Raw genomic sequence first — 27,187 nt, forward strand, 5'->3', positions numbered from 1 at the left:
TACTGTTCAACAGGCACTGACTCCATTCTGGGGTACTGTTCTACAGGCACCGACTCCAATCTGGGGTATAATGCTACAGGCACTAACTGCATCGTGGGGTACAGTTCTACAGGCACTAACTCCATTCTGGGGTACAGTTCAACAGGTACTGATTCCATTCTGGGGTACAGTTCTATCGGCACTGACTCCATTCTGGGGTACAGTTCTACAGGCACTGACTACATTCTGGGGTACAGTTCAACAGGCACTGACTCCATTCTGGGGTACAGTTCTACAGGCACTGACTCCATTATGGGGTACAGTTCTACAGGCACTGACTCCATTTTGGGGTACAGTTCTACAGGCACTGACTCCATTTTGGGGTACAGTTCTACAGGTGCTGGCTCCATTCTGGGGTACGTTCAACAGGCACTGACTCCTTTCTGCGGTACACATCTAAAGGCACTAACTCCATTCTGGGGTACAGTTCTACAGGTGCTGACTCCATTCTGGGGTACAGTTCCACAGGCACTGACTCCATTCTAGGGTACTGTTCTGCAGGCACTGACCCCATTCTGGGGTACAGTTCTAAAGGCACTAACTCCATTCTGGGGTACAGTTCTACAGGTGCTGACTCCATTCTGGGGTACAGTTCTGCAGGCACTAACTCCATTCTGGGGTACAGTTCAACAGGTACTGATTCCATTCTGGGGTGCAGTTCTATAGGCACTGACTCCATTCTGGGGTACAGTTCTACAGGCACTGACTCCATTCTGGGGTACAGTGCGACAGGCACTAACTCCATCCTGGGGTACAGTTCTACAGGTGCTGGCTCCATTCTGGGGGACTGTTCGACAGGCACTGACTCCATTCTGGGGTACAGTTCTACAGGCACTGACTCCATTCTGGGGTACAGTTCTACAGGCACTGACTCCATTCTGGGGTACAGTTCTACAGGTGCTGGCTCCATTCTGGGGTCCGTTCAACAGGCACTGACTCCATTCTGCGGTACAGTTCTAAAGGCACTAACTCCATTCTGGGGTACATTTCTACAGTTGCTGACTCCTTTCCGGGGTACAGTTCCACAGGCACTGACTCCATTCTAGGGTACTGTTCTACAGGCACTGACTCCATTCTGGGGTACAGTTCTACAGGTGCTGACTCCATCCTGGGGTACAGTTCTACAGGCACAAACTCCATCCTGGGGTACAGTTCTAAAGGCACTGACTCCATCCTGGGGTGCTGTTCGACAGGCACTGACTCCATCCTGGGGTACTGTTCTACAGGCACTGACTCCATCCTGTGCTACAGGCACTGACTCCATCCTGGGGTACTGTACTACAGGCACAGACTCCACCCTGGGGTACAATTCTACAGGCACTGACTCCATCCTGGGGTACTCTTCTGCAGGCACTGACTCCATCCTGGGTTACAGTTCGACAGGCACATACTCAATTCTGGGGTACAGTGCTAGAGGCACTGACTCCATCCTGCGGCACAGTTGTACAGGCACTGACCCCATTCTGGTGTACATTGCTGTAGGCACTTACTCCCTTCTGGGGTTCAGTGTTACAGGCACTGACTCCATCCAGGGGTACAGTGCTACAGGCACTAACTCCATCCTGGGGTACAGTTCCACAGGCACTGACTCCATCCTGGGGTACAGTTCTACAGGCACGAACTACATCCTGGGGTACTGTTCTCCAGGTACTAACTCCATCCTGGGGTACCGTTCTCTAGGAACTAACTCTATCCTGGGGTACTGTTCGACAGGCGTTAACTCCATTCTGGGGTACAGTTCTACAGGTGCTGGCTCCATTCTGGGGTACTGTTCTACAGGCACTAAATCCATCCTGGGGTACTGTTGTACAGGCACTAACACCATCCTGGGGTACTGTTCTCCAAGTACTAACTCCATCCTGGGGTACTGTTCTCTAGGTACTAACTCTATCCTGGGGTACTGTTCGACAGGCGTTAACTCCATACTGGGGTACAGTGCTACAGGCACTGACTCCCTTCTGGGGTTCAGTGTTACAGGCATTACTCCATCCTTGGGTACAGTGCTACAGGCACTGACTCCATTCTGGGGTACAGTTCTAAAGGCACTAACTCCATTCTGGGGTACTGTTCAGCAGGCATTAATTCCAAGCTGGAGTACAGTTCTATAGGCACTAACTCCATCCTGGGGTACTGTTCCACAGGCACCAATCCCATTCTGGGGTACAGTTCAACAGGCACTAACTCCATCCGGGGTACAGTTCAACAGGCACTGACTCCATCCTGGGTTACTGTTCTACAGGCACTGACTCCATCCTGGATACTGTTCTCCAGGTGCTAACTCTATCCTGGGGTACTGTTCTACAGGCGTTAACTCCATACTGGGGTACAGTTCGACAGGCACTAACTCCATCCTGGGGTACAGCTCCACACGCACTAATTCCATCCTGGGTTACAGTTCAACAGGCACTAACTCCATCCTGGGGTACTGTTCTACAGGCACGAACTCCATTCTAGGGTACAGTTCTACAGGCACTGACCTCATCCTGGGGTACAGTTCTACAGGCACTAACTCCATCCTGGGGTTCAGTTCTACTGGCACTGACTCCATCTTTGGGTACTGTTCTACAGGCACTGACCCCATCCTGGGGTACAGTTCTACAGGCACAAGTCCATCCTGGGGTACTGTTCTACAGGCATTGACTCCATCCTGGGGTACAGTTGTACAGGCACTGACTCCATCCTGGGGTAATCTTGTACAGGCACTGACACCATCCTGGAGTAATGTTCTACAGGCACTGACTCCATCCTGGGGTACAGTTCTACAGGCACTGACTCCATACTGGGGTACAGTTGTACAGGCACTGACCCCTTCCTGGGGTACAGTGCGAAAGGCACGGACTCCATTCTGGGGTACAGTGTAACAGGCACTAACTCCAAGTTGGGGTACAGTGCTACAGGCACTGACTCCATCCTGGGGTACAGTTCTACAGGCACTGACTCCATCCTGGGGTACAGTGCCAAAGGCAGTAACTCCATCCTGGGTTACTATTCTACAGGCACTGACTCCATCCAGGGGTACAGTTCTACAGGCACTAACTCCATTCTGGGGTACAGTTCAACAGGTACTGATTCCATTCTGGGGTACTGTTCTACAGGCACTGACTCCAATCTGGGGTATAGTGCGACAGGCACTAACTCCATTCTGGGGTACAGTTCTACAGGCACTAACTCCATTCTGGGGTACAGTTCAACAGGCACTGATTCCATTCTGGGGTACTGTTCAACAGGCACTGACTCCATCCCGGGGTACAGTTCTACAGGCTCTGACACCATCCTGGAGTAATGTTCTAAAGGCACTGACTCCATCCTGGGGTAGAGTTCTACAGGCACTGACTCCATCCTGGGGTACAATTGTACACGCACTGACCCCTTCTTGGGGTACAGTGCGAAAGGCATGGACTCCATTCTGGGGTACAGTGTAACAGGCACTAACTCCAAGTTGGGGGACAGTGCTACAGGCACTGACTCCATCCTGGGGTACAGTTCTACAGGCACTGACTCCATCCTGGGGTAGAGTGCCACAGGCAGTAACTCCATCCTGGGGTACAGTTCAACAGGCACTGACTCCATCCTGGGGTACAGTTCAACAGGCACTGACTCCATCCTGGGGTACAGTTCTACAGGCACTAACTCCATTCTGGGGTACTGTTCTACAGGCACTTACTCCAATCTGGGGTATAGTGCGACAGGCACTAACTCCATCGTGGGGTACAGTTCTACAGGCACTAACTCCATTCTGGGGCACAGTTCAAGAGGTACTGATTCCATTCTGGGGTACTGTTCTACAGGCACTGACTCCAATCTGGGGTATAGTGCGACAGGCACTAAATCCATTCTGGGGTACAGTTCTACAGGCACTAACTCCATTCTGGGGTACAGTTCAACAGGCACTGATTCCATTCTGGGGTACTGTTCAACAGGCACTGACTCCATTCTGGGGTACTGTTCTACAGGCACTGACTCCAATCTGGGGTATAGTGCAACAGGCATTAACTCCATCATGGGGTACAAGTCTACAGGCACTAACTCCATTCTGGGGTATAGTTCTACAGGCACTGACTCCATCCTGGGGTACAGTTCTAGAGGCACTGACTCCATCCTGGGGTACAGTGCCACAGGCACTGACTCCATCCTGGGGTACAGTTCTCCAGGCAGTGACTCCATCCTGCGGTACAGTTCAACAGGCACTGACTTCATTCTGGGTTACTGTTCTGCAGGCACGGACTCCATCCAGGAGTACAGTTCTACAGGCACTGACTCCATCCTGGGGTACAGTTCAACAGGCACTGACTTAATTCTGGGTTACTGTTCGACAGGCAATGACTCCATTGAGGGGTACAGTTCTACAGGCACTAACTCCATCCGGGGTACAGTTCAACAGGCACTGTTTCCATTCTGGGGTACTGTTCAACAGGCACTGACTCCATTCTGGGGTACTGTTCTACAGGCACTGACTCCAATCTGGGGTACAGTTCTACAGGCACTAACTCCATTCTGGGGTACAGTTCAACAGGTACTGATTCCATTATGGGGTACAGTTCTATAGGCACTGACTCCATTCTGAGGTACAGTTCTATAGGCACTGACTCCATTCTGGGGTACAGCTCTACAGGCACTAACTCCATCCTGGGGTACAGTGCGAAAGGCACTGACTCCAGTCTGGGGTACAGTTCTAGAGGTGCTCACTCCATTCTGGGGTACAGTGCGACAGGCACTAACTCCATCCTGGGGTACAGTTCTACAGGTGCTGGCTCCATTCTGGGGTACAGTTCTACAGGCACTGACTCCATTATGGGGTACAGTTCTACAGGCACTGACTCCATTCTGGGGTACAGTTCTACAGGCACTGACTCCATTCTGGGGTACAGTTCTACAGGTGCTGACTCCATTCTGGGGTACAGTTTCACAGGCACTGACTCCATTCTAGGGTACTGTTCTACAGGCACTGACTCCATTCTGGGGTACAGTTCTACAGGTGCTGACTCCATCCTGGGGTACAGTTCTACAGGCACAAACTCCATCCTGGGGAACAGTTCTAAAGGCACTGACTCCATCCTGGGGTGCTGTTCGACAGACACAGACTCCATCCTGGGGTACAATTCTACAGGCACTGACTCCATCCTGGGGTACTGTTCTACAGGGACTGACTCCATCCTGTGCTACAAGCACTGACTCCATCCTGGGGTACTGTCCTGCAGGCACAGACTCCATCCTGGGGTACAATTGTACAGGCACTGACCTCATTCTGGGTTACTGTTCTGCAGGCACGGAATCCATCCAGGAGTACAGTTCTACAGGCACTGACTCCATCCTGGGGTACAGTTCAACAGGCACTGACTCCATCCTGGGGTACAGTTCAACAGGCACTGACTTCATTCTGGGTTACTGTTCCACAGGCAATGACTCCATTGAGGGGTACAGTTCTACAGGCACTAACTCCATCCGGGGTACAGTTCAACAGGCACTGTTTCCATTCTGGGGTACTGTTCAACAGGCACTGACTCCATTCTGGGGTACTGTTCTACAGGCACCGACTCCAATCTGGGGTATAGTGCTACAGGCACTAACTGCATCGTGGGGTACAGTTCTACAGGCACTAACTCCATTCTGGGGTACAGTTCAACAGGTACTGATTCCATTCTGGGGTACAGTTCTATAGGCACTGACTCCATTCTGGGGTACCGTTCTACAGGCACTGACTCCATTCTGGGGTACAGTGCGACAGGCACTAACTCCATCCTGGGGTACAGTTCTACAGGCACTGACTCCATTCTGGGGTACAGTTCTACAGGTGCTGGCTCCATTCTGGGGTACGTTCAACAGGCACTGACTCCATTCTGCGGTACAGTTCTAAAGGCACTAACTCCATTCTGGGGTACAGTTCTACAGGTGCTGACTCCATTCTGGGGTACAGTTCCACAGGCACTGACTCCATTCTCGGGTACTGTTCTACAGGCACTGACTCCATTCTGGGGTACAGTTCTAAAGGCACTAACTCCATTCTGGGGTACAGTTCTACAGGTGCTGACTCCATTCTGGGGTACAGTTCCACAGGCACTGACTCCATTCTAGGGTACTGTTCTACAGGCACTGACTCCATTCTGGGGTACAGTTCTACAGGTGCTGACTCCATCCTGGGGTACAGTTCGAAAGGCACTGACTCCATCCTGGGGTGCTGTTGGACAGGCACAGACTCCATCCTGGGATACAATTCTACAGGCACTGACTCCATCCTGGGGTACTGTTCTACAGGCACTGACTCCATCCTGTGCTACAGGCACTGACTCCATCCTGGGGTACTGTACTACAGGCACAGACACCATCCTGGGGTACACTTCTACACGCACTGACTCCATCCTGGGGTACTCTTCTGCAGGCACTGACTCCATCCTGGGTTACAGTTCGACAGGCACATACTCAATTCTGGGGTACAGTGCTAGAGGCACTGACTCCATCCTGCGGCACAGTTGTACAGGCACTGACCCCATTCTGGTGTACAGTGCTATAGGCACTTACTCCCTTCTGGGGTTCAGTGTTACAGGCACTGACTCCATCCTAGGGTACAGTGCTACAGGCACTAACTCCATCCTGGGGTACAGTTCCACAGGCACTGACTCCATCCTGGGGTACAGTTCAGCAGGCACTGAATAAATTCTGGGGTACAGTTCTACAGGCACTGACTCCATCCTGGGGTATAGTTCAACAGGCACTGACACCATTCTGGGGTACAGTTCAACAGGCACTGACTTCATTCTGGGTTACAGTTCTACAGGAACTAAATCCATCCTGGGGTACAGTTCTACAGGCACTGACTCCATTCTGGGCTACAGTTCAGCAGGCACTGAATCCATCCTGGGGTACTGTACCACAGGTGCTGACTCCATCCTGGGGTACTGTTCTACAGGCACTAACTCCATCCTGGGGTACAGCTCCACAGGCACTGACTCTATCCTGGGGTACAGTTCTACAGGCACGAACTACATCCTGGGGTACTGTTCTCCAGGTACTAACTCCATCCTGGGGTACCGTTCTCCAGGAACTAACTCTATCCTGGGGTACAGTTCTGCAGGCAGAGACTCCATTCTGGGGTACAGTTCTACAGGGGCTGACTCCATTCTGGGAAACAGTGCTGCTGGCACTAACTCCATTCTGCGGTACAGTTCTAAAGGCACTAACTCCATTCTGGGGTACAGTTCTACAGGTGCTGACTCCATTCTGGGGTACAGTTCCACAGGCACTGACTCCATTCTGGGGTACAGTTCTACAGGTGCTGACTCCATCCTGGGGTACAGTACAACAGGCACAAACTCCATCCTGGGGTACAGTTCTAAAGGCACTGACTCCATCCTGGGGTGCAGTTCGACAGGCACAGACTCCATCCTGGGGTACAATTCTACAGGCACTGACTCCATCCTGGGGTACTGTTCTACAGGCACTGACTCCATCCTGTGCTACAAGCACTGACTCCATCCTGGGGTACTGTACGACAGGCACAGACTCCATCCTGGGGTACAATTCTACAGGCACTGACTTCATTCTGGGTTACTGTTCTGCAGGCACGGACTCCATCCAGGAGTACAGTTCTACAGGCAGTGACTCCATCCTGGGGTACAGTTCAACAGGCACTGACTTCATTCTGGGTTACTGTTCTACAGGCAATGACTCCATTGAGGGGTACAGTTCTACAGGCACTAACTCCATCCGGGGTACAGTTCAACAGGCACTGTTTCCATTCTGGGGTACTGTTCTACAGGCACCGACTCCAATCTGGGGTATAGTGCTACAGGCACTAACTGCATCGTGGGGTACAGTTCTGCAGGCACTAACTCCATTCTGGGGTACAGTTCAACAGGTACTGATTCCATTCTGGGGTGCAGTTCTATAGGCACTGACTCCATTCTGGGGTACAGTTCTACAGGCACTGACTCCATTCTGGGGTACAGTGCGACAGGCACTAACTCCATCCTGGGGTACAGTTCTACAGGTGCTGGCTCCATTCTGGGAGACTGTTCGACAGGCACTGACTCCATTCTGGGGTACAGTTCTACAGGCACTGACTCCATTCTGGGGTACAGTTCTACAGGCACTGACTCCATTCTGGGGTACAGTTCTACAGGTGCTGGCTCCATTCTGGGGTCCGTTCAACAGGCACTGACTCCATTCTCGGGTACAGTTCTAAAGGCACTAACTCCATTCTGGGGTACATTTCTACAGTTGCTGACTCCTTTCTGGGGTACAGTTCCACAGGCACTGACTCCATTCTAGGGTACTGTTCTACAGGCACTGACTCCATTCTGGGGTACAGTTCTACAGGTGCTGACTCCATCCTGGGGTACAGTTCTACAGGCACAAACTCCATCCTGGGGTACAGTTCTAAAGGCACTGACTCCATCCTGGGGTGCTGTTCGACAGGCACTGACTCCATCCTGGGGTACAATTCTACAGGCACTGACTCCATCCTGGGGTACTGTTCTACAGGCACTGACTCCATCCTGTGCTACAGGCACTGACTCCATCCTGGGGTACTGTACTACAGGCACAGACTCCACCCTGGGGTACAATTCTACAGGCACTGACTCCATCCTGGGGTACTCTTCTGCAGGCACTGACTCCATCCTGGGTTACAGTTCGACAGGCACATACTCAATTCTGGGGTACAGTGCTAGAGGCACTGACTCCATCCTGCGGCACAGTTGTACAGGCACTGACCCCATTCTGGTGTACAGTGCTGTAGGCACTTACTCCCTTCTGGGGTTCAGTGTTACAGGCACTGACTCCATCCAGGGGTACAGTGCTACAGGCACTAACTCCATCCTGGGGTACAGTTCCACAGGCACTGACTCCATCCTGGGGTACAGTTCTACAGGCACGAACTACATCCTGGGGTACTGTTCTCCAGGTACTAACTCCATCCTGGGGTACCGTTCTCCAGGAACTAACTCTATCCTGGGGTACTGTTCTACAGGCGTTAACTCCATTCTGGGGTACAGTTCTACAGGTGCTGGCTCCATTCTGGGGTACTGTTCTACAGGCACTGATCCATCCTGGGGTACAGTTCTGCAGGCAGAGACTCCATTCTGGGGTACAGTTCTACAGGGGCTGACTCCATTCTGGGATACAGTGCTGCTGGCACTAACTCCATTCTGCGGTACAGTTCTAAAGGCACTAACACCATTCTGGGGTACAGTTCTACAGGTGCTGACTCCATTCTGGGGTACAGTTCCACAGGCACTGACTCCATTCTGGGGTACAGTTCTACAGGTGCTGACTCCATCCTGGGGTACAGTGCAACAGGCACAAACTCCATCCTGGGGTACAGTTCTAAAGGCACTGACTCCATCCTGGGGTGCAGTTCGACAGGCACAGACTCCATCCTGGGGTACAATTCTACAGGCACTGACTCCATCCTGGGGTACTGTTCTACAGGCACTGACTCCATCCTGTGCTACAAGCACTGACTCCATCCTGGGGTACTGTACGACAGGCACAGACTCCATCCTGGGGTACAATTCTACAGGCACTGACTTCATTCTGGGTTACTGTTCTGCAGGCACGGACTCCATCCAGGAGTACAGTTCTACAGGCAGTGACTCCATCCTGGGGTACAGTTCAACAGGCACTGACTTCATTCTGGGTTACTGTTCTACAGGCAATGACTCCATTGAGGGGTACAGTTCTACAGGCACTAACTCCATCCGGGGTACAGTTCAACAGGCACTGTTTCCATTCTGGGGTACTGTTACACAGGCACCGACTCCAATCTGGGGTATAGTGCTACAGGCACTAACTGCATCGTGGGGTACAGTTCTGCAGGCACTAACTCCATTCTGGGGTACAGTTCAACAGGTACTGATTCCATTCTGGGGTGCAGTTCTATAGGCACTGACTCCATTCTGGGGTACAGTTCTACAGGCACTGACTCCATTCTGGGGTACAGTGCGACAGGCACTAACTCCATCCTGGGGTACAGTTCTACAGGTGCTGGCTCCATTCTGGGGGACTGTTCGACAGGCACTGACTCCATTCTGGGGTACAGTTCTACAGGCACTGACTCCATTCTGGGGTACAGTTCTACAGGCACTGACTCCATTCTGGGGTACAGTTCTACAGGTGCTGGCTCCATTCTGGGGTACGTTCAACAGGCACTGACTCCATTCTGCGGTACAGTTCTAAAGGCACTAACTCCATTCTGGGGTACATTTCTACAGTTGCTGACTCCTTTCTGGGGTACAGTTCCACAGGCACTGACTCCATTCTAGGGTACTGTTCTACAGGCACTGACTCCATTCTGGGGTACAGTTCTACAGGTGCTGACTCCATCCTGGGGTACAGTTCTACAGGCACAAACTCCATCCTGGGGTACAGTTCTAAAAGCACTGACTCCATCCTGGGGTGCTGTTCGACAGGCACTGATTCCATCCTGGGGTACAATTCTACAGGCACTGACTCCATCCTGGGGTACTGTTCTACAGGCACTGACTCCATCCTGTGCTACAGGCACTGACTCCATCCTGGGGTACTGTACTACAGGCACAGACTCCACCCTGGGGTACAATTCTACAGGCACTGACTCCATCCTGGGGTACTCTTCTGCAGGCACTGACTCCATCCTGGGTTACAGTTCGACAGGCACATACTCAATTCTGGGGTACAGTGCTCGAGGCACTGACTCCATCCTGCGGCACAGTTGTACAGGCACTGACCCCATTCTGGTGTACAGTGCTATAGGCACTTACTCCCTTCTGGGGTTCAGTGTTACAGGCACTGACTCCATCCTGGGGTACAGTTCAGCAGGCACTGAATAAATTCTGGGGTACAGTTCTACAGGCACTGACTCCATCCTGGGGTATAGTTCAACAGGCACTGACACCATTCTGGGGTACAGTTCAACAGGCACGAACTCCATCCTGGGGTACAGTTTTATAGGCACTGACTCCATCCTGGGGTACAGTTCAACAGGCACTGACTCCATCCTGGGTTACAGTTCTACAGGCACATACTCAATTCTGGGGTACAGTGCCAGAGGCACTGACTCCATCCTGCGGCACAGTTGTACAGGCACTGACCCCATTCTGGTTTACAGTGCTGTAGGCACTTACTCCCTTCTGGGGTTCAGTGTTACAGGCACTGACTCCATCCTGGGGTACAATGCTACAGGCACTAACTCCATCCTGGGGTACAGTTCCACAGGCACTGACTCCATCCTGGGGTACAGTTCAGCAGGCACTGAATAAATTCTGGGGTACAGTTCTACAGGCACTGACTCCATCCTGGGGTATAGTTCAACAGGCACTGACACCATTCTGGGGTACAGTTCAACAGGCACTGAATTCATTCTGGGTTACTGTTCTACAGGCAATGACTCCATTGAGGGGTACAGTTCTACAGGCACTAACTCCATCCGGGGTACAGTTCAACAGGCACTGTTTCCATTCTGGGGTACTGTTCAACAGGCACTGACTCCATTCTGGGGTACTGTTCTACAGGCACCGACTCCAATCTGGGGTATAGTGCTACAGGCACTAACTGCATCGTGGGGTACAGTTCTACAGGCACTAACTCCATTCTGGGGTACAGTTCAACAGGTACTAATTCCATTCTGGGGTACAGTTCTATCGGCACTGACTCCATTCTGGGGTACAGTTCTACAGGCACTGACTACATTCTGGGGTACAGTTCGACAGGCACTGACTCCATTCTGGGGTACAGTTCTACAGGCACTGACTCCATTATGGGGTACAGTTCTACAGGCACTGACTCCATTTTGGGGTACAGTTCTACAGGTGCTGGCTCCATTCTGGGGTACGTTCAACAGGCACTGACTCCTTTCTGCGGTACACATCTAAAGGCACTAACTCCATTCTGGGGTACAGTTCTACAGGTGCTGACTCCATTCTGGGGTACAGTTCCACAGGCACTGACTCCATTCTAGGGTACTGTTCTGCAGGCACTGACCCCATTCTGGGGTACAGTTCTAAAGGCACTAACTCCATTCTGGGGTACAGTTCTACAGGTGCTGACTCCATTCTGGGGTACAGTTCTGCAGGCACTAACTCCATTCTGGGGTACAGTTCAACAGGTACTGATTCCATTCTGGGGTGCAGTTCTATAGGCACTGACTCCATTCTGGGGTACAGTTCTACAGGCACTGACTCCATTCTGGGGTACAGTGCGACAGGCACTAACTCCATCCTGGGGTACAGTTCTACAGGTGCTGGCTCCATTCTGGGGGACTGTTCGACAGGCACTGACTCCATTCTGGGGTACAGTTCTACAGGCACTGACTCCATTCTGGGGTACAGTTCTACAGGCACTGACTCCATTCTGGGGTACAGTTCTACAGGTGCTGGCTCCATTCTGGGGTACGTTCAACAGGCACTGACTCCATTCTGCGGTACAGTTCTAAAGGCACTAACTCCATTCTGGGGTACATTTCTACAGTTGCTGACTCCTTTCTGGGGTACAGTTCCACAGGCACTGACTCCATTCTAGGGTACTGTTCTACAGGCACTGACTCCATTCTGGGGTACAGTTCTACAGGTGCTGACTCCATCCTGGGGTACAGTTCTACAGGCACAAACTCCATCCTGGGGTACAGTTCTAAAGGCACTGACTCCATCCTGGGGTGCTGTTCGACAGGCACTGACTCCATCCTGGGGTACAATTCTACAGGCACTGACTCCATCCTGGGGTACTGTTCTACAGGCACTGACTCCATCCTGTGCTACAGGCACTGACTCCATCCTGGGGTACTGTACTACAGGCACAGACTCCACCCTGGGGTACAATTCTACAGGCACTGACTCCATCCTGGGGTACTCTTCTGCAGGCACTGACTCCATCCTGGGTTACAGTTCGACAGGCACATACTCAATTCTGGGGTACAGTGCTAGAGGCACTGACTCCATCCTGCGGCACAGTTGTACAGGCACTGACCCCATTCTGGTGTACATTGCTGTAGGCACTTACTCCCTTCTGGGGTTCAGTGTTACAGGCACTGACTCCATCCAGGGGTACAGTGCTACAGGCACTAACTCCATCCTGGGGTACAGTTCCACAGGCACTGACTCCATCCTGGGGTACAGTTCTACAGGCACGAACTACATCCTGGGGTACTGTTCTCCAGGTACTAACTCCATCCTGGGGTACCGTTCTCCAGGAACTAACTCTATCCTGGGGTACTGTTCTACAGGCGTTAACTCCATTCTGGGGTACAGTTCTACAGGTGCTGGCTCCATTCTGGGGTACTGTTCTACAGGCACTGATCCATCCTGGGGTACAGTTCTGCAGGCAGAGACTCCATTCTGGGGTACAGTTCTACAGGGGCTGACTCCATTCTGGGATACAGTGCTGCTGGCACTAACTCCATTCTGCGGTACAGTTCTAAAGGCACTAACACCATACTGGGGTACAGTTCTACAGGTGCTGACTCCATTCTGGGGTACAGTTCCACAGGCACTGACTCCATTCTGGGGTACAGTTCTACAGGTGCTGACTCCATCCTGGGGTACAGTGCAACAGGCACAAACTCCATCCTGGGGTACAGTTCTAAAGGCACTGACTCCATCCTGGGGTGCAGTTCGACAGGCACAGACTCCATCCTGGGGTACAATTCTACAGGCACTGACTCCATCCTGGGGTACTGTTCTACAGGCACTGACTCCATCCTGTGCTACAAGCACTGACTCCATCCTGGGGTACTGTACGACAGGCACAGACTCCATCCTGGGGTACAATTCTACAGGCACTGACTTCATTCTGGGTTACTGTTCTGCAGGCACGGACTCCATCCAGGAGTACAGTTCTACAGGCAGTGACTCCATCCTGGGGTACAGTTCAACAGGCACTGACTTCATTCTGGGTTACTGTTCGACAGGCAATGACTCCATTGAGGGGTACAGTTCTACAGGCACTAACTCCATCCGGGGTACAGTTCAACAGGCACTGTTTCCATTCTGGGGTACTGTTCAACAGGCACTGACTCCATTCTGGGGTACTGTTCTACAGGCACCGACTCCAATCTGGGGTATAGTGCTACAGGCACTAACTGCATCGTGGGGTACAGTTCTACAGGCACTAACTCCACCCTGGGGTACAATTCTACAGGCACTGACTCCATCCTGGGGTACAGTTCTGCAGGCAGAGACTCCATTCTGGGGTACAGTTCTACAGGTGCTGGCTCCATTCTGGGGTACTGTTCTACAGGCACTGATCCATCCTGGGGTACAGTTCTGCAGGCAGAGACTCCATTCTGGGGTACAGTTCTACAGGGGCTGACTCCATTCTGGGATACAGTGCTGCTGGCACTAACTCCATTCTGCGGTACAGTTCTAAAGGCACTAACACCATTCTGGGGTACAGTTCTACAGGTGCTGACTCCATTCTGGGGTACAGTTCCACAGGCACTGACTCCATTCTGGGGTACAGTTCTACAGGTGCTGACTCCATCCTGGGGTACAGTGCAACAGGCACAAACTCCATCCTGGGGTACAGTTCTAAAGGCACTGACTCCATCCTGGGGTGCAGTTCGACAGGCACAGACTCCATCCTGGGGTACAATTCTACAGGCACTGACTCCATCCTGGGGTACTGTTCTACAGGCACTGACTCCATTCTGTGCTACAAGCACTGACTCCATCCTGGGGTACTGTACGACAGGCACAGACTCCATCCTGGGGTACAATTCTACAGGCACTGACTTCATTCTGGGTTACTGTTCTGCAGGCACGGACTCCATCCAGGAGTACAGTTCTACAGGCAGTGACTCCATCCTGGGGTACAGTTCAACAGGCACTGACTTCATTCTGGGTTACTGTTCTACAGGCAATGACTCCATTGAGGGGTACAGTTCTACAGGCACTAACTCCATCCGGGGTACAGTTCAACAGGCACTGTTTCCATTCTGGGGTACTGTTCTACAGGCACCGACCCCAATCTGGGGTATAGTGCTACAGGCACTAACTGCATCGTGGGGTACAGTTCTGCAGGCACTAACTCCATTCTGGGGTACAGTTCAACAGGTACTGATTCCATTCTGGGGTGCAGTTCTATAGGCACTGACTCCATTCTGGGGTACAGTTCTACAGGCACTGACTCCATTCTGGGGTACAGTGCGACAGGCACTAACTCCATCCTGGGGTACAGTTCTACAGGTGCTGGCTCCATTCTGGGGGACTGTTTGACAGGCACTGACTCCATTCTGGGGTACAGTTCTACAGGCACTGACTCCATTCTGGGGTACAGTTCTACAGGCACTGACTCCATTCTGGGGTACAGTTCTACAGGTGCTGGCTCCATTCTGGGGTACGTTCAACAGGCACTGACTCCATTCTGCGGTACAGTTCTAAAGGCACTAACTCCATTCTGGGGTACATTTCTACAGTTGCTGACTCCTTTCTGGGGTACAGTTCCACAGGCACTGACTCCATTCTAGGGTACTGTTCTACAGGCACTGACTCCATTCTGGGGTACAGTTCTACAGGTGCTGACTCCATCCTGGGGTACAGTTCTACAGGCACAAACTCCATCCTGGGGTACAGTTCTAAAAGCACTGACTCCATCCTGGGGTGCTGTTCGACAGGCACTGACTCCATCCTGGGGTACAATTCTACAGGCACTGACTCCATCCTGGGGTACTGTTCTACAGGCACTGACTCCATCCTGTGCTACAGGCACTGACTCCATCCTGGGGTACTGTACTACAGGCACAGACTCCACCCTGGGGTACAATTCTACAGGCACTGACTCCATCCTGGGGTACTTTTCTGCAGGCACTGACTCCATCCTGGGTTACAGTTCGACAGGCACATACTCAATTCTGGGGTACAGTGCTAGAGGCACTGACTCCATCCTGCGGCACAGTTGTACAGGCACTGACCCCATTCTGGCGTACAGTGCTATAGGCACTTACTCCCTTCTGGGGTTCAGTGTTACAGGCACTGACTCCATCCAGGGGTACAGTGCTACAGGCACTAACTCCATCCTGGGGTACAGTTCCACAGGCACTGACTCCATCCTGGGGTACAGTTCAGCAGGCACTGAATAAATTCTGGGGTACAGTTCTACAGGCACTGACTCCATCCTGGGGTATAGTTCAACAGGCACTGACACCATTCTGGGGTACAGTTCAACAGGCACGAACTCCATCCTGGGTTACTGTTCTACAGGCACATACTCAATTCTGGGGTACAGTGCCAGAGGCACTGACTCCATCCTGCGGCACAGTTGTACAGGCACTGACCCCATTCTGGTTTACAGTGCTGGAGGCACTTACTCCCTTCTGGGGTTCAGTGTTACAGGCACTGACTCCATCCTGGGGTACAATGCTACAGGCACTAACTCCATCCTGGGGTACAGTTCCACAGGCACTGAATAAATTCTGGGGTACAGTTCTACAGGCACTGACTCCATCCTGGGGTATAGTTCAACAGGCACTGACACCATTCTGGGGTACAGTTCAACAGGCACTGACTTCATTCTGGGTTACTGTTCGACAGGCAATGACTCCATTGAGGGGTACAGTTCTACAGGCACTAACTCCATCCGGGGTACAGTTCAACAGGCACTGTTTCCATTCTGGGGTACTGTTCAACAGGCACTGACTCCATTCTGGGGTACTGTTCTACAGGCACCGACTCCAATCTGGGGTATAGTGCTACAGGCACTGACTCCATCCTGGGGTACAGTTCTGCAGGCAGAGACTCCATTCTGGGGTACAGTTCTACAGGTGCTGGCTCCATTCTGGGGTACTGTTCTACAGGCACTGATCCATCCTGGGGTACAGTTCTGCAGGCAGAGACTCCATTCTGGGGTACAGTTCTACAGGGGCTGACTCCATTCTGGGATACAGTGCTGCTGGCACTAACTCCATTCTGCGGTACAGTTCTAAAGGCACTAACACCATTCTGGGGTACAGTTCTACAGGTGCTGACTCCATTCTGGGGTACAGTTCCACAGGCACTGACTCCATTCTGGGGTACAGTTCTACAGGTGCTGACTCCATCCTGGGGTACAGTGCAACAGGCACAAACTCCATCCTGGGGTACAGTTCTAAAGGCACTGACTCCATCCTGGGGTGCAGTTCGACAGGCACAGACTCCATCCTGGGGTACAATTCTACAGGCACTGACTCCATCCTGGGGTACTGTTCTACAGGCACTGACTCCATCCTGTGCTACAAGCACTGACTCCATCCTGGGGTACTGTACGACAGGCACAGACTCCATCCTGGGGTACAATTCTACAGGCACTGACTTCATTCTGGGTTACTGTTCTGCAGGCACGGACTCCATCCAGGAGTACAGTTCTACAGGCAGTGACTCCATCCTGGGGTACAGTTCAACAGGCACTGACTTCATTCTGGGTTACTGTTCTACAGGCAATGACTCCATTGAGGGGTACAGTTCTACAGGCACTAACTCCATCCGGGGTACAGTTCAACAGGCACTGTTTCCATTCTGGGGTACTGTTCTACAGGCACCGACCCCAATCTGGGGTATAGTGCTACAGGCACTAACTGCATCGTGGGGTACAGTTCTGCAGGCACTAACTCCATTCTGGGGTACAGTTCAACAGGTACTGATTCCATTCTGGGGTGCAGTTCTATAGGCACTGACTCCATTCTGGGGTACAGTTCTACAGGCACTGACTCCATTCTGGGGTACAGTGCGACAGGCACTAACTCCATCCTGGGGTACAGTTCTACAGGTGCTGGCTCCATTCTGGGGGACTGTTCGACAGGCACTGACTCCATTCTGGGGTACAGTTCTACAGGCACTGACTCCATTCTGGGGTACAGTTCTACAGGCACTGACTCCATTCTGGGGTACAGTTCTACAGGTGCTGGCTCCATTCTGGGGTACGTTCAACAGGCACTGACTCCATTCTGCGGTACAGTTCTAAAGGCACTAACTCCATTCTGGGGTACATTTCTACAGTTGCTGACTCCTTTCTGGGGTACAGTTCCACAGGCACTGACTCCATTCTAGGGTACTGTTCTACAGGCACTGACTCCATTCTGGGGTACAGTTCTACAGGTGCTGACTCCATCCTGGGGTACAGTTCTACAGGCACAAACTCCATCCTGGGGTACAGTTCTAAAAGCACTGACTCCATCCTGGGGTGCTGTTCGACAGGCACTGACTCCATCCTGGGGTACAATTCTACAGGCACTGACTCCATCCTGGGGTACTGTTCTACAGGCACTGACTCCATCCTGTGCTACAGGCACTGACTCCATCCTGGGGTACTGTACTACAGGCACAGACTCCACCCTGGGGTACAATTCTACAGGCACTGACTCCATCCTGGGGTACTCTTCTGCAGGCACTGACTCCATCCTGGGTTACAGTTCGACAGGCACATACTCAATTCTGGGGTACAGTGCTAGAGGCACTGACTCCATCCTGCGGCACAGTTGTACAGGCACTGACCCCATTCTGGCGTACAGTGCTATAGGCACTTACTCCCTTCTGGGGTTCAGTGTTACAGGCACTGACTCCATCCAGGGGTACAGTGCTACAGGCACTAACTCCATCCTGGGGTACAGTTCCACAGGCACTGACTCCATCCTGGGGTACAGTTCAGCAGGCACTGAATAAATTCTGGGGTACAGTTCTACATGCACTGACTCCATCCTGGGGTATAGTTCAACAGGCACTGACACCATTCTGGGGTACAGTTCAACAGGCACGAACTCCATCCTGGGTTACTGTTCTACAGGCACATACTCAATTCTGGGGTACAGTGCCAGAGGCACTGACTCCATCCTGCGGCACAGTTGTACAGGCACTGACCCCATTCTGGTTTACAGTGCTGTAGGCACTTACTCCCTTCTGGGGTTCAGTGTTACAGGCACTGACTCCATCCTGGGGTACAATGCTACAGGCACTAACTCCATCCTGGGGTACAGTTCCACAGGCACTGAATAAATTCTGGGGTACAGTTCTACAGGCACTGACTCCATCCTGGGGTATAGTTCAACAGGCACTGACACCATTCTGGGGTACAGTTCAACAGGCACTGACTTCATTCTGGGTTACTGTTCGACAGGCAATGACTCCATTGAGGGGTACAGTTCTACAGGCACTAACTCCATCCGGGGTACAGTTCAACAGGCACTGTTTCCATTCTGGGGTACTGTTCAACAGGCACTGACTCCATTCTGGGGTACTGTTCTACAGGCACCGACTCCAATCTGGGGTATAGTGCTACAGGCACTAACTGCATCGTGGGGTACAGTTCTACAGGCACTAACTCCACCCTGGGGTACAATTCTACAGGCACTGACTCCATCCTGGGGTACTCTTCTGCAGGCACTGACTCCATCCTGGGTTACAGTTCGACAGGCACATACTCAATTCTGGGGTACAGTGCTAGAGGCACTGACTCCATCCTGCGGCACAGTTGTACAGGCACTGACCCCATTCTGGTGTACAGTGCTATAGGCACTTACTCCCTTCTGGGGTTCAGTGTTACAGGCACTGACTCCATCCAGGGGTACAGTGCTACAGGCACTAACTCCATCCTGGGGTACAGTTCCACAGGCACTGACTCCATCCTGGGGTACAGTTCAGCAGGCACTGAATAAATTCTGGGGTACAGTTCTACAGGCACTGACTCCATCCTGGGGTATAGTTCAACAGGCACTGACACCATTCTGGGGTACAGTTCAACAGGCACGAACTCCATCCTGGGGTACAGTTTTATAGGCACTGACTCCATCCTGGGGTACAGTTCAACAGGCACTGACTCCATCCTGGGTTACAGTTCTACAGGCACATACTCAATTCTGGGGTACAGTGCCAGAGGCACTGACTCCATCCTGCGGCACAGTTGTACAGGCACTGACACCATTCTGGTTTACAGTGCTGTAGGCACTTACTCCCTTCTGGGGTTCAGTGTTACAGGCACTGACTCCATCCTGGGGTACAATGCTACAGGCACTAACTCCATCCTGGGGTACAGTTCCACAGGCACTGACTCCATCCTGGGGTACAGTTCAGCAGGCACTGAATAAATTCTGGGGTACAGTTCTACAGGCACTGACTCCATCCTGGGGTATAGTTCAACAGGCACTGACACCATTCTGGGGTACAGTTCAACAGGCACTGACTTCATTCTGGGTTACTGTTCGACAGGCAATGACTCCATTGAGGGGTACAGTTCTACAGGCACTAACTCCATCCGGGGTACAGTTCAACAGGCACTGTTTCCATTCTGGGGTACTGTTCAACAGGCACTGACTCCATTCTGGGGTACTGTTCTACAGGCACCGACTCCAATCTGGGGTATAGTGCTACAGGCACTAACTGCATCGTGGGGTACAGTTCTACAGGCACTAACTCCATTCTGGGGTACAGTTCAACAGGTACTGATTCCATTCTGGGGTACAGTTCTATCGGCACTGACTCCATTCTGGGGTACAGTTCTACAGGCACTGACTACATTCTGGGGTACAGTTCGACAGGCACTGACTCCATTCTGGGGTACAGTTCTACAGGCACTGACTCCATTATGGGGTACAGTTCTACAGGCACTGACTCCATTTTGGGGTACAGTTCTGCAGGTGCTGGCTCCATTCTGGGGTACGTTCAACAGGCACTGACTCCTTTCTGCGGTACACATCTAAAGGCACTAACTCCATTCTGGGGTACAGTTCTACAGGTGCTGACTCCATTCTGGGGTACAGTTCCACAGGCACTGACTCCATTCTAGGGTACTGTTCTGCAGGCACTGACTCCATTCTGGGGTACAGTTCGAAAGGCACTAACTCCATTCTGGGGTACAGTTCTACAGGTGCTGACTCCATTCTGGGGTACAGTTCCACAGGCACTGACTCCATTCTAGGGTACTGTTCTGCAGGCACTGACTCCATTCTGGGGTACAGTTCTACAGGTGCTGACTACATCCTGGGGTACAATTCTACAGGCACTGACTCCATCCTGGGGTACTGTTCTACAGGCACTGACTCCATCCTGTGCTACAGGCACTGACTCCATCCTGGGGTACTGTACTACAGGCACAGACTCCATCCTGGGGTACAATACGACAGGCACTGACTCCATCCTGGGGTACTCTTCTGCAGGCACTGACTCCATCCTGGGTTACAGTTCTACAGGCACATACTCAATTCTGGGGTACAGTGCTAGAGGCACTGACTCCATCCTGCGGCACAGTTGTACAGGCACTGACCCCATTCTGGTGTACAGTGTGTAGGCACTTACTCCCTTCTGGGGTTCAGTGTTACAGGCACTGACTCCATCCTGGGGTACAGTGCTACAGGCACAAACTCCATCCTGGGGTACAGTTCCACAGGCACTGACTCCATCCTGGGGTACAGTTCAGCAGGCACTGAATAAATTCTGGGGTACAGTTCTACAGGCACTGACTCCATCCTGGGGTATAGTTCAACAGGCACTGACACCATTCTGGGGTACAGTTCAACAGGCACTAACTCCATCCTGGGGTACAGTTTTATAGGCACTGACTCCATCCTGGGGTACTGTTCCACAGGCACCGACTCCATTCTGGGGGACAGTTCAACAGGCACTGACTCCATCCTGGGGAACAGTTCTAAAGGCACTAACTCCAACCGGGGTACAGTTCAAAAGGCACTGACTCCATCCTGGGGTACAGTTCAACAGGCACTGACTCCATCCTGGGTTATTGTTCTACAGGCACTGATTCCATCCTGGGTTACAGTTCTACAGGCACTGACTCCATCCTGGGTTACTGTTCTACAGGCACTGATTCCATCCTGGGTACTGTTCAACAGGCACTGACTCCATCCTCGGGTACAGTTGTACAGGCACTAACTCCATTCGGGGTAAGTTCTACAGGCACTGATTCCATTCTGGGATACAGTTCTACAGGCACTAAATCCATCCTGGGGTACAGTTCTGCAGGCACTGACTCCATTCTGGGCTACAGTTCAGCAGGCACTGACTCCATCCTGGGGTACTGTTCTGCAGGTGCTGACTCCATCCTGGGGTACTGTTCTACAGGCACTAACTCCATCCTGGGCTACAGCTCCACAGGCACTGACTCCATCCTGGGGCACAGTTCTGCAGGCGTTAACTCCATTCTGGGGTACAGTTCTACAGGTGCTGGCTCCATTCTGGGGTACTGTTCTACAGGCACTGACTCCATCCTGGGGTACAGTTCTACAGGCAGAGACTCCATTCTGGGGGACAGTTCTACAGGGGCTGACTCCATTCTGGGATACAGTGCTGCTGGCACTAACTCCATCCTGGGGTAAAGTTCTACAGGCACTGACTCCATTCTGGGGTACTGTTCGACAGGCACTGACTCCAATCTGGGGTCTTGTGCGACAGGCACTAACTCCATCCTGGGGTACAGTTCTACAGGCACTGACTCCAGTCTGGGGTACAGTGCTACAGGCACTAACTCCATCCTGGGATACAGTGCGACAGGGCACTATCTCGATCCTGGGGTACAGTTGCACAGGCACTCACTCCATTCTGGGGTACAGTGCTACAGGCACTCACCCGATCCTGGGGTACAGTTCAAAAGGCACTGACTCCATCCTGGGGAACAGTTCAACAGGCACTGACTCCATCCTGGGTTACTGTTCTACAGGCACTGACTCCATCCTGGATACTGTTCAACAGGCACTGACTCCATCCTCGGGTACAGTTGTACAGGCACTAACTCCATTCGGAGTACAGTTCTACAGGCACTGATTCCATTCTGGGGTACAGTTCTACAGGTGCTGACTCCATCCTGGGGTACTGTTCGACAGGCACTAACTCCATCCGGGGGTACAGCTCCACAGGCACTGACTCCATCCTGGGGTACAGTTCCACAGGCACTAATTCCATCCTGGGGTACAGTTCAACAGGCACTAACTCCATCCTGGGGTACTGTTCTACAGGCACTGACCTCATCCTGGGGTACAGTTCTACAGGCACTAACTCCATCCTGGGGTTCCGTTTTACAGGCACTGACTCCATCTTTGGGTACTGTTCTACAGGCACTGACCCCATCCTGGGGTACAGTTCTACAGGCACAAGTGCATCCTGGGGTACTGTTCTACAGGCATTGACTCCATCCTGGGGTACAGTTGTACAGGCACTGACTCCATCCTGGGGTAATGTTGTACAGGCACTGACACCATCCTGGAGTAATGTTCAACAGGCACTGACTCCATCCTGGGGTACAGTTCTACAGGCACTGACTCCATACTGGGGTACAGATGTACAGGCACTGACCCCTTCCTGGGGTACAGTGCTGAAGGCACAGACTCCATTCTGGGGTACAGTGAAACAGGCACTAACTCCAAGTTGGGGTACAGTGCCAAAGGCAGTAACTCCATCCTGGGGTACAGTTCTACAGGCACTGACTCCATCCTGGGGTACAGTTCAACAGGCACTGACTTCACTCTGGGTTACTGTTCTACAGGCACTGACTCCATCCAGGGGTACAGTTCTACAGGCACTAACTCCATTCTGGGGTACAGTTCAACAGGTACTGATTCCATTCTGGGGTACAGTTCTACAGGCACTGACTCCAATCTGGGGTATAGTGCGACAGGCACTAACTCCATTCTGGGGTACAGTTCAACAGGCACTAACTCCATTCTGGGGTACAGTTCAACAGGCACTGATTCCATTCTGGGGTACTGTTCAACAGGCACTGACTCCATCCCGGGGTACAGTTCTACAGGCTCTGACACCATCCTGGAGTAATGTTCTACAGGCACTGACTCCATCCTGGGGTACAGTTCTACAGGCACTGACTCAATCCTGGGGTACAGTTGTACAGGCACTGACCCCTTCTTGGGGTACAGTGCTAAAGGCACGGACTCCATTCTGGGGTACAGTGTAACAGGCACTAACTCCAAGTTGGGGTACAGTGCTACAGGCACTGACTCCATCCTGGGGTACAGTTCTACAGGCACTGACTCCATCCTGGGGTAGAGTGCCACAGGCAGTAACTCCATCCTGGGGTACAGTTCTACAGGCACTGACTCCATCCTGGGGTACAGTTCAACAGGCACTGACTTCACTCTGGGTTACTGTTCTACAGGCACTGACTCCATCCAGGGGTACAGTTCTACAGGCACTAACTCCATTCTGGGGTACTGTTCTACAGGCAATGACTCCAATCTGGGGTATAGTGCGACAGGCACTAACTCCATCATGGGGTACAGTTCTACAGGCACTATCTCCATTCTGGGGTACAGTTCAAGAGGTACTGATTCCATTCTGGGGTACTGTTCTGCAGGCACTGACTCCAATCTGGGGTATAGTGCGACAGGCACTAACTCCATTCTGGGGTACAGTTCTACAGGCACTAACTCCATTCTGGGGTACAGTTCAACAGGCACTGATTCCATTCTGGGGTACTGTTCAACAGGCACTGACTCCATTCTGGGGTACTGTTCTACAGGCACTGACTCCAATCTGGGGTATAGTGCAACAGGCACTAACTCCATCATGGGGTACAGTTCTACAGGCACTAACTCCATTCTGGGGTATAGTTCTACAGGCACTGACTCCATCCTGGGGTACAGTTCTACAGGCACTGACTCCATCCTGGGGTACAGTGCCACAGGCACTAACTCCATCCTGGGGTACAGTTCTACAGGCAGTGACTCCATCCTGGGGTACAGTTCAACAGGCACTGACTTCATTCTGGGTTACTGTTCTGCAGGCACGGACTCCATCCAGGAGTACAGTTCTACAGGCACTGACTCCATCCTGGGGTACAGTTCAACAGGCACTGACTTCATTCTGGGTTACTGTTCTACAGGCAATGACTCCATTGAGGGGTACAGTTCTACAGGCACTAACTCCATCCGGGGTACAGTTCCACAGGCACTGACTCCATCCTGGGGCACAGTTCTACAGGCGTTAACTCCATTCTGGGGTACAGTTCTACAGGTGCTGGCTCCATTCTGGGGTACTGTTCTACAGGCACTGACTCCATCCTGGGGTACAGTTCTACAGGCAGAGACTCCATTCTGGGGGACAGTTCTACAGGGGCTGACTCCATTCTGGGATACAGTGCTGCTGGCACTAACTCCATCCTGGGGTAAAGTTCTACCGGCACTGACTCCATTCTGGGGTTCTGTTCGACAGGCACTGACTCCAATCTGGGGTCTTGTGCGACAGGCACTAACTCCATCCTGGGGTACAGTTCTACAGGCACTGACTCCAGTCTGGGGTACAGTGCTACAGGCACTAACTCCATCCTGGGATACAGTGCGACAGGGCACTATCTCGATCCTGGGGTACAGTTGCACAGGCACTCACTCCATTCTGGGGTACAGTGCTACAGGCACTAACCCGATCCTGGGGTACAGTTCAAAAGGCACTGACTCCATCCTGGGGAACAGTTCAACAGGCACTGACTCCATCCTGGATTACTGTTCTACAGGCACTGACTCCATCCTGGATACTGTTCAACAGGCACTGACTCCATCCTCGGGTACAGTTGTACAGGCACTAACTCCATTCGGAGTACAGTTCTACAGGCACTGATTCCATTCTGGGGGACAGTTCTACAGGGGCTGACTCCATTCTGGGATACTGTGCTGCTGGCACTAACTCCATCCTGGGGTAAAGTTCTACCGGCACTGACTCCATTCTGGGGTACTGTTCAACAGGCACTGACTCCAATCTGGGGTCTTGTGCGACAGGCACTAACTCCATCCTGGGGTACAGTTCTACAGGCACTGACTCCAGTCTGGGGTACAGTGCTACAGGCACTAACTCCATCCTGGGATACAGTGCGACAGGGCACTATCTCGATCCTGGGGTACAGTTGCACAGGCACTCACTCCATTCTGGGGTACAGTGCTACAGGCACTAACCCGATCCTGGGGTACAGTTCAAAAGGCACTGACTCCATCCTGGGGAACAGTTCAACAGGCACTGACTCCATCCTGGGTTACTGTTCTACAGGCACTGACTCCATCCTGGATACTGTTCAACAGGCACTGACTCCATCCTCGGGTACAGTTGTACAGGCACTAACTCCATTCGGAGTACAGTTCTACAGGCACTGATTCCATTCTGGGGTACAGTTCTACAGGTGCTGACTCCATCCTGGGGTACTGTTCGACAGGCACTAACTCCATCCTGGGGTACAGCTCCACAGGCACTGACTCCATCCTGGGGTACAGTTCCACAGGCACTAACTCCATCCTGGGGTACTGTTCTACAGGCACTAAATCCATCCTGGGGTACAGTTCAACAGGCACTAACTCCATCCTGGGGTACTGTTCTACAGGCACTGACCTCATCCTGGGGTACAGTTCTACAGGCACTAACTCCATCCTGGGGTTCCGTTTTACAGGCACTGACTCCATCTTTGGGTACTGTTCTACAGGCACTGACCCCATCCTGGGGTACAGTTCTACAGGCACAAGTGCATCCTGGGGTACTGTTCTACAGGCATTGACTCCATCCTGGGGTACAGTTGTACAGGCACTGACTCCATCCTGGGGTAATGTTGTACAGGCACTGACACCATCCTGGAGTAATGTTCTACAGGCACTGACTCCATCCTGGGGTACAGTTCTACAGGCACTGACTCCATACTGGGGTACAGTTGTACAGGCACTGACCCCTTCCTGGGGTACAGTGCTAAAGGCACAGACTCCATTCTGGGGTACAGTGAAACAGGCACTAACTCCAAGTTGGGGTACAGTGCCAAAGGCAGTAACTCCATCCTGGGGTACAGTTCTACAGGCACTGACTCCATCCTGGGGTACAGTTCAACAGGCACTGACTTCACTCTGGGTTACTGTTCTACAGGCACTGACTCCATCCAGGGGTACAGTTCTACAGGCACTAACTCCATTCTGGGGTACAGTTCAACCGGTACTGATTCCATTCTGGGGTACAGTTCTACAGGCACTGACTCCAATCTGGGGTATAGTGCGACAGGCACTAACTCCATTCTGGGGTACAAATCTACAGGCACTAACTCCATTCTGGGGTACAGTTCAACAGGCACTGATTCCATTCTGGGGTACTGTTCAACAGGCACTGACTCCATCCCGGGGTACAGTTCTACAGGCTCTGACACCATCCTGGAGTAATGTTCTACAGGCACTGACTCCATCCTGGGGTACAGTTCTACAGGCACTGACTCAATCCTGGGGTACAGTTGTACAGGC

The 27,187-nt window shown here is 52.2% G+C and overlaps 1 protein-coding gene across 1 annotated transcript in view; it reads left to right on the plus strand.

Moving 5' to 3' along the window:
- The window catches only part of LOC137352010 (serine-rich adhesin for platelets-like), a 71,416-nt gene that overhangs the window by 13,248 nt on the left and 30,981 nt on the right, over positions 1–27,187 (plus strand). The window contains exons 11-21 of the mRNA XM_068016988.1: positions 4,257–4,406; positions 5,304–5,486; positions 7,596–7,679; positions 7,793–7,891; positions 9,590–9,673; positions 11,526–11,624; positions 13,817–13,966; positions 14,764–14,847; positions 14,961–15,059; positions 17,318–17,401; positions 17,515–17,613. Coding sequence (XP_067873089.1) covers positions 4,257–4,406; positions 5,304–5,486; positions 7,596–7,679; positions 7,793–7,891; positions 9,590–9,673; positions 11,526–11,624; positions 13,817–13,966; positions 14,764–14,847; positions 14,961–15,059; positions 17,318–17,401; positions 17,515–17,613 — 1,215 coding nt within the window. The remainder of the gene's footprint in view (positions 1–4,256; positions 4,407–5,303; positions 5,487–7,595; positions 7,680–7,792; positions 7,892–9,589; positions 9,674–11,525; positions 11,625–13,816; positions 13,967–14,763; positions 14,848–14,960; positions 15,060–17,317; positions 17,402–17,514; positions 17,614–27,187) is intronic.

Source organism: Heterodontus francisci, chromosome 37, assembly GCF_036365525.1.
Source record: "Heterodontus francisci isolate sHetFra1 chromosome 37, sHetFra1.hap1, whole genome shotgun sequence".
In the NCBI taxonomy this organism is placed as follows: domain Eukaryota; kingdom Metazoa; phylum Chordata; class Chondrichthyes; order Heterodontiformes; family Heterodontidae; genus Heterodontus; species Heterodontus francisci.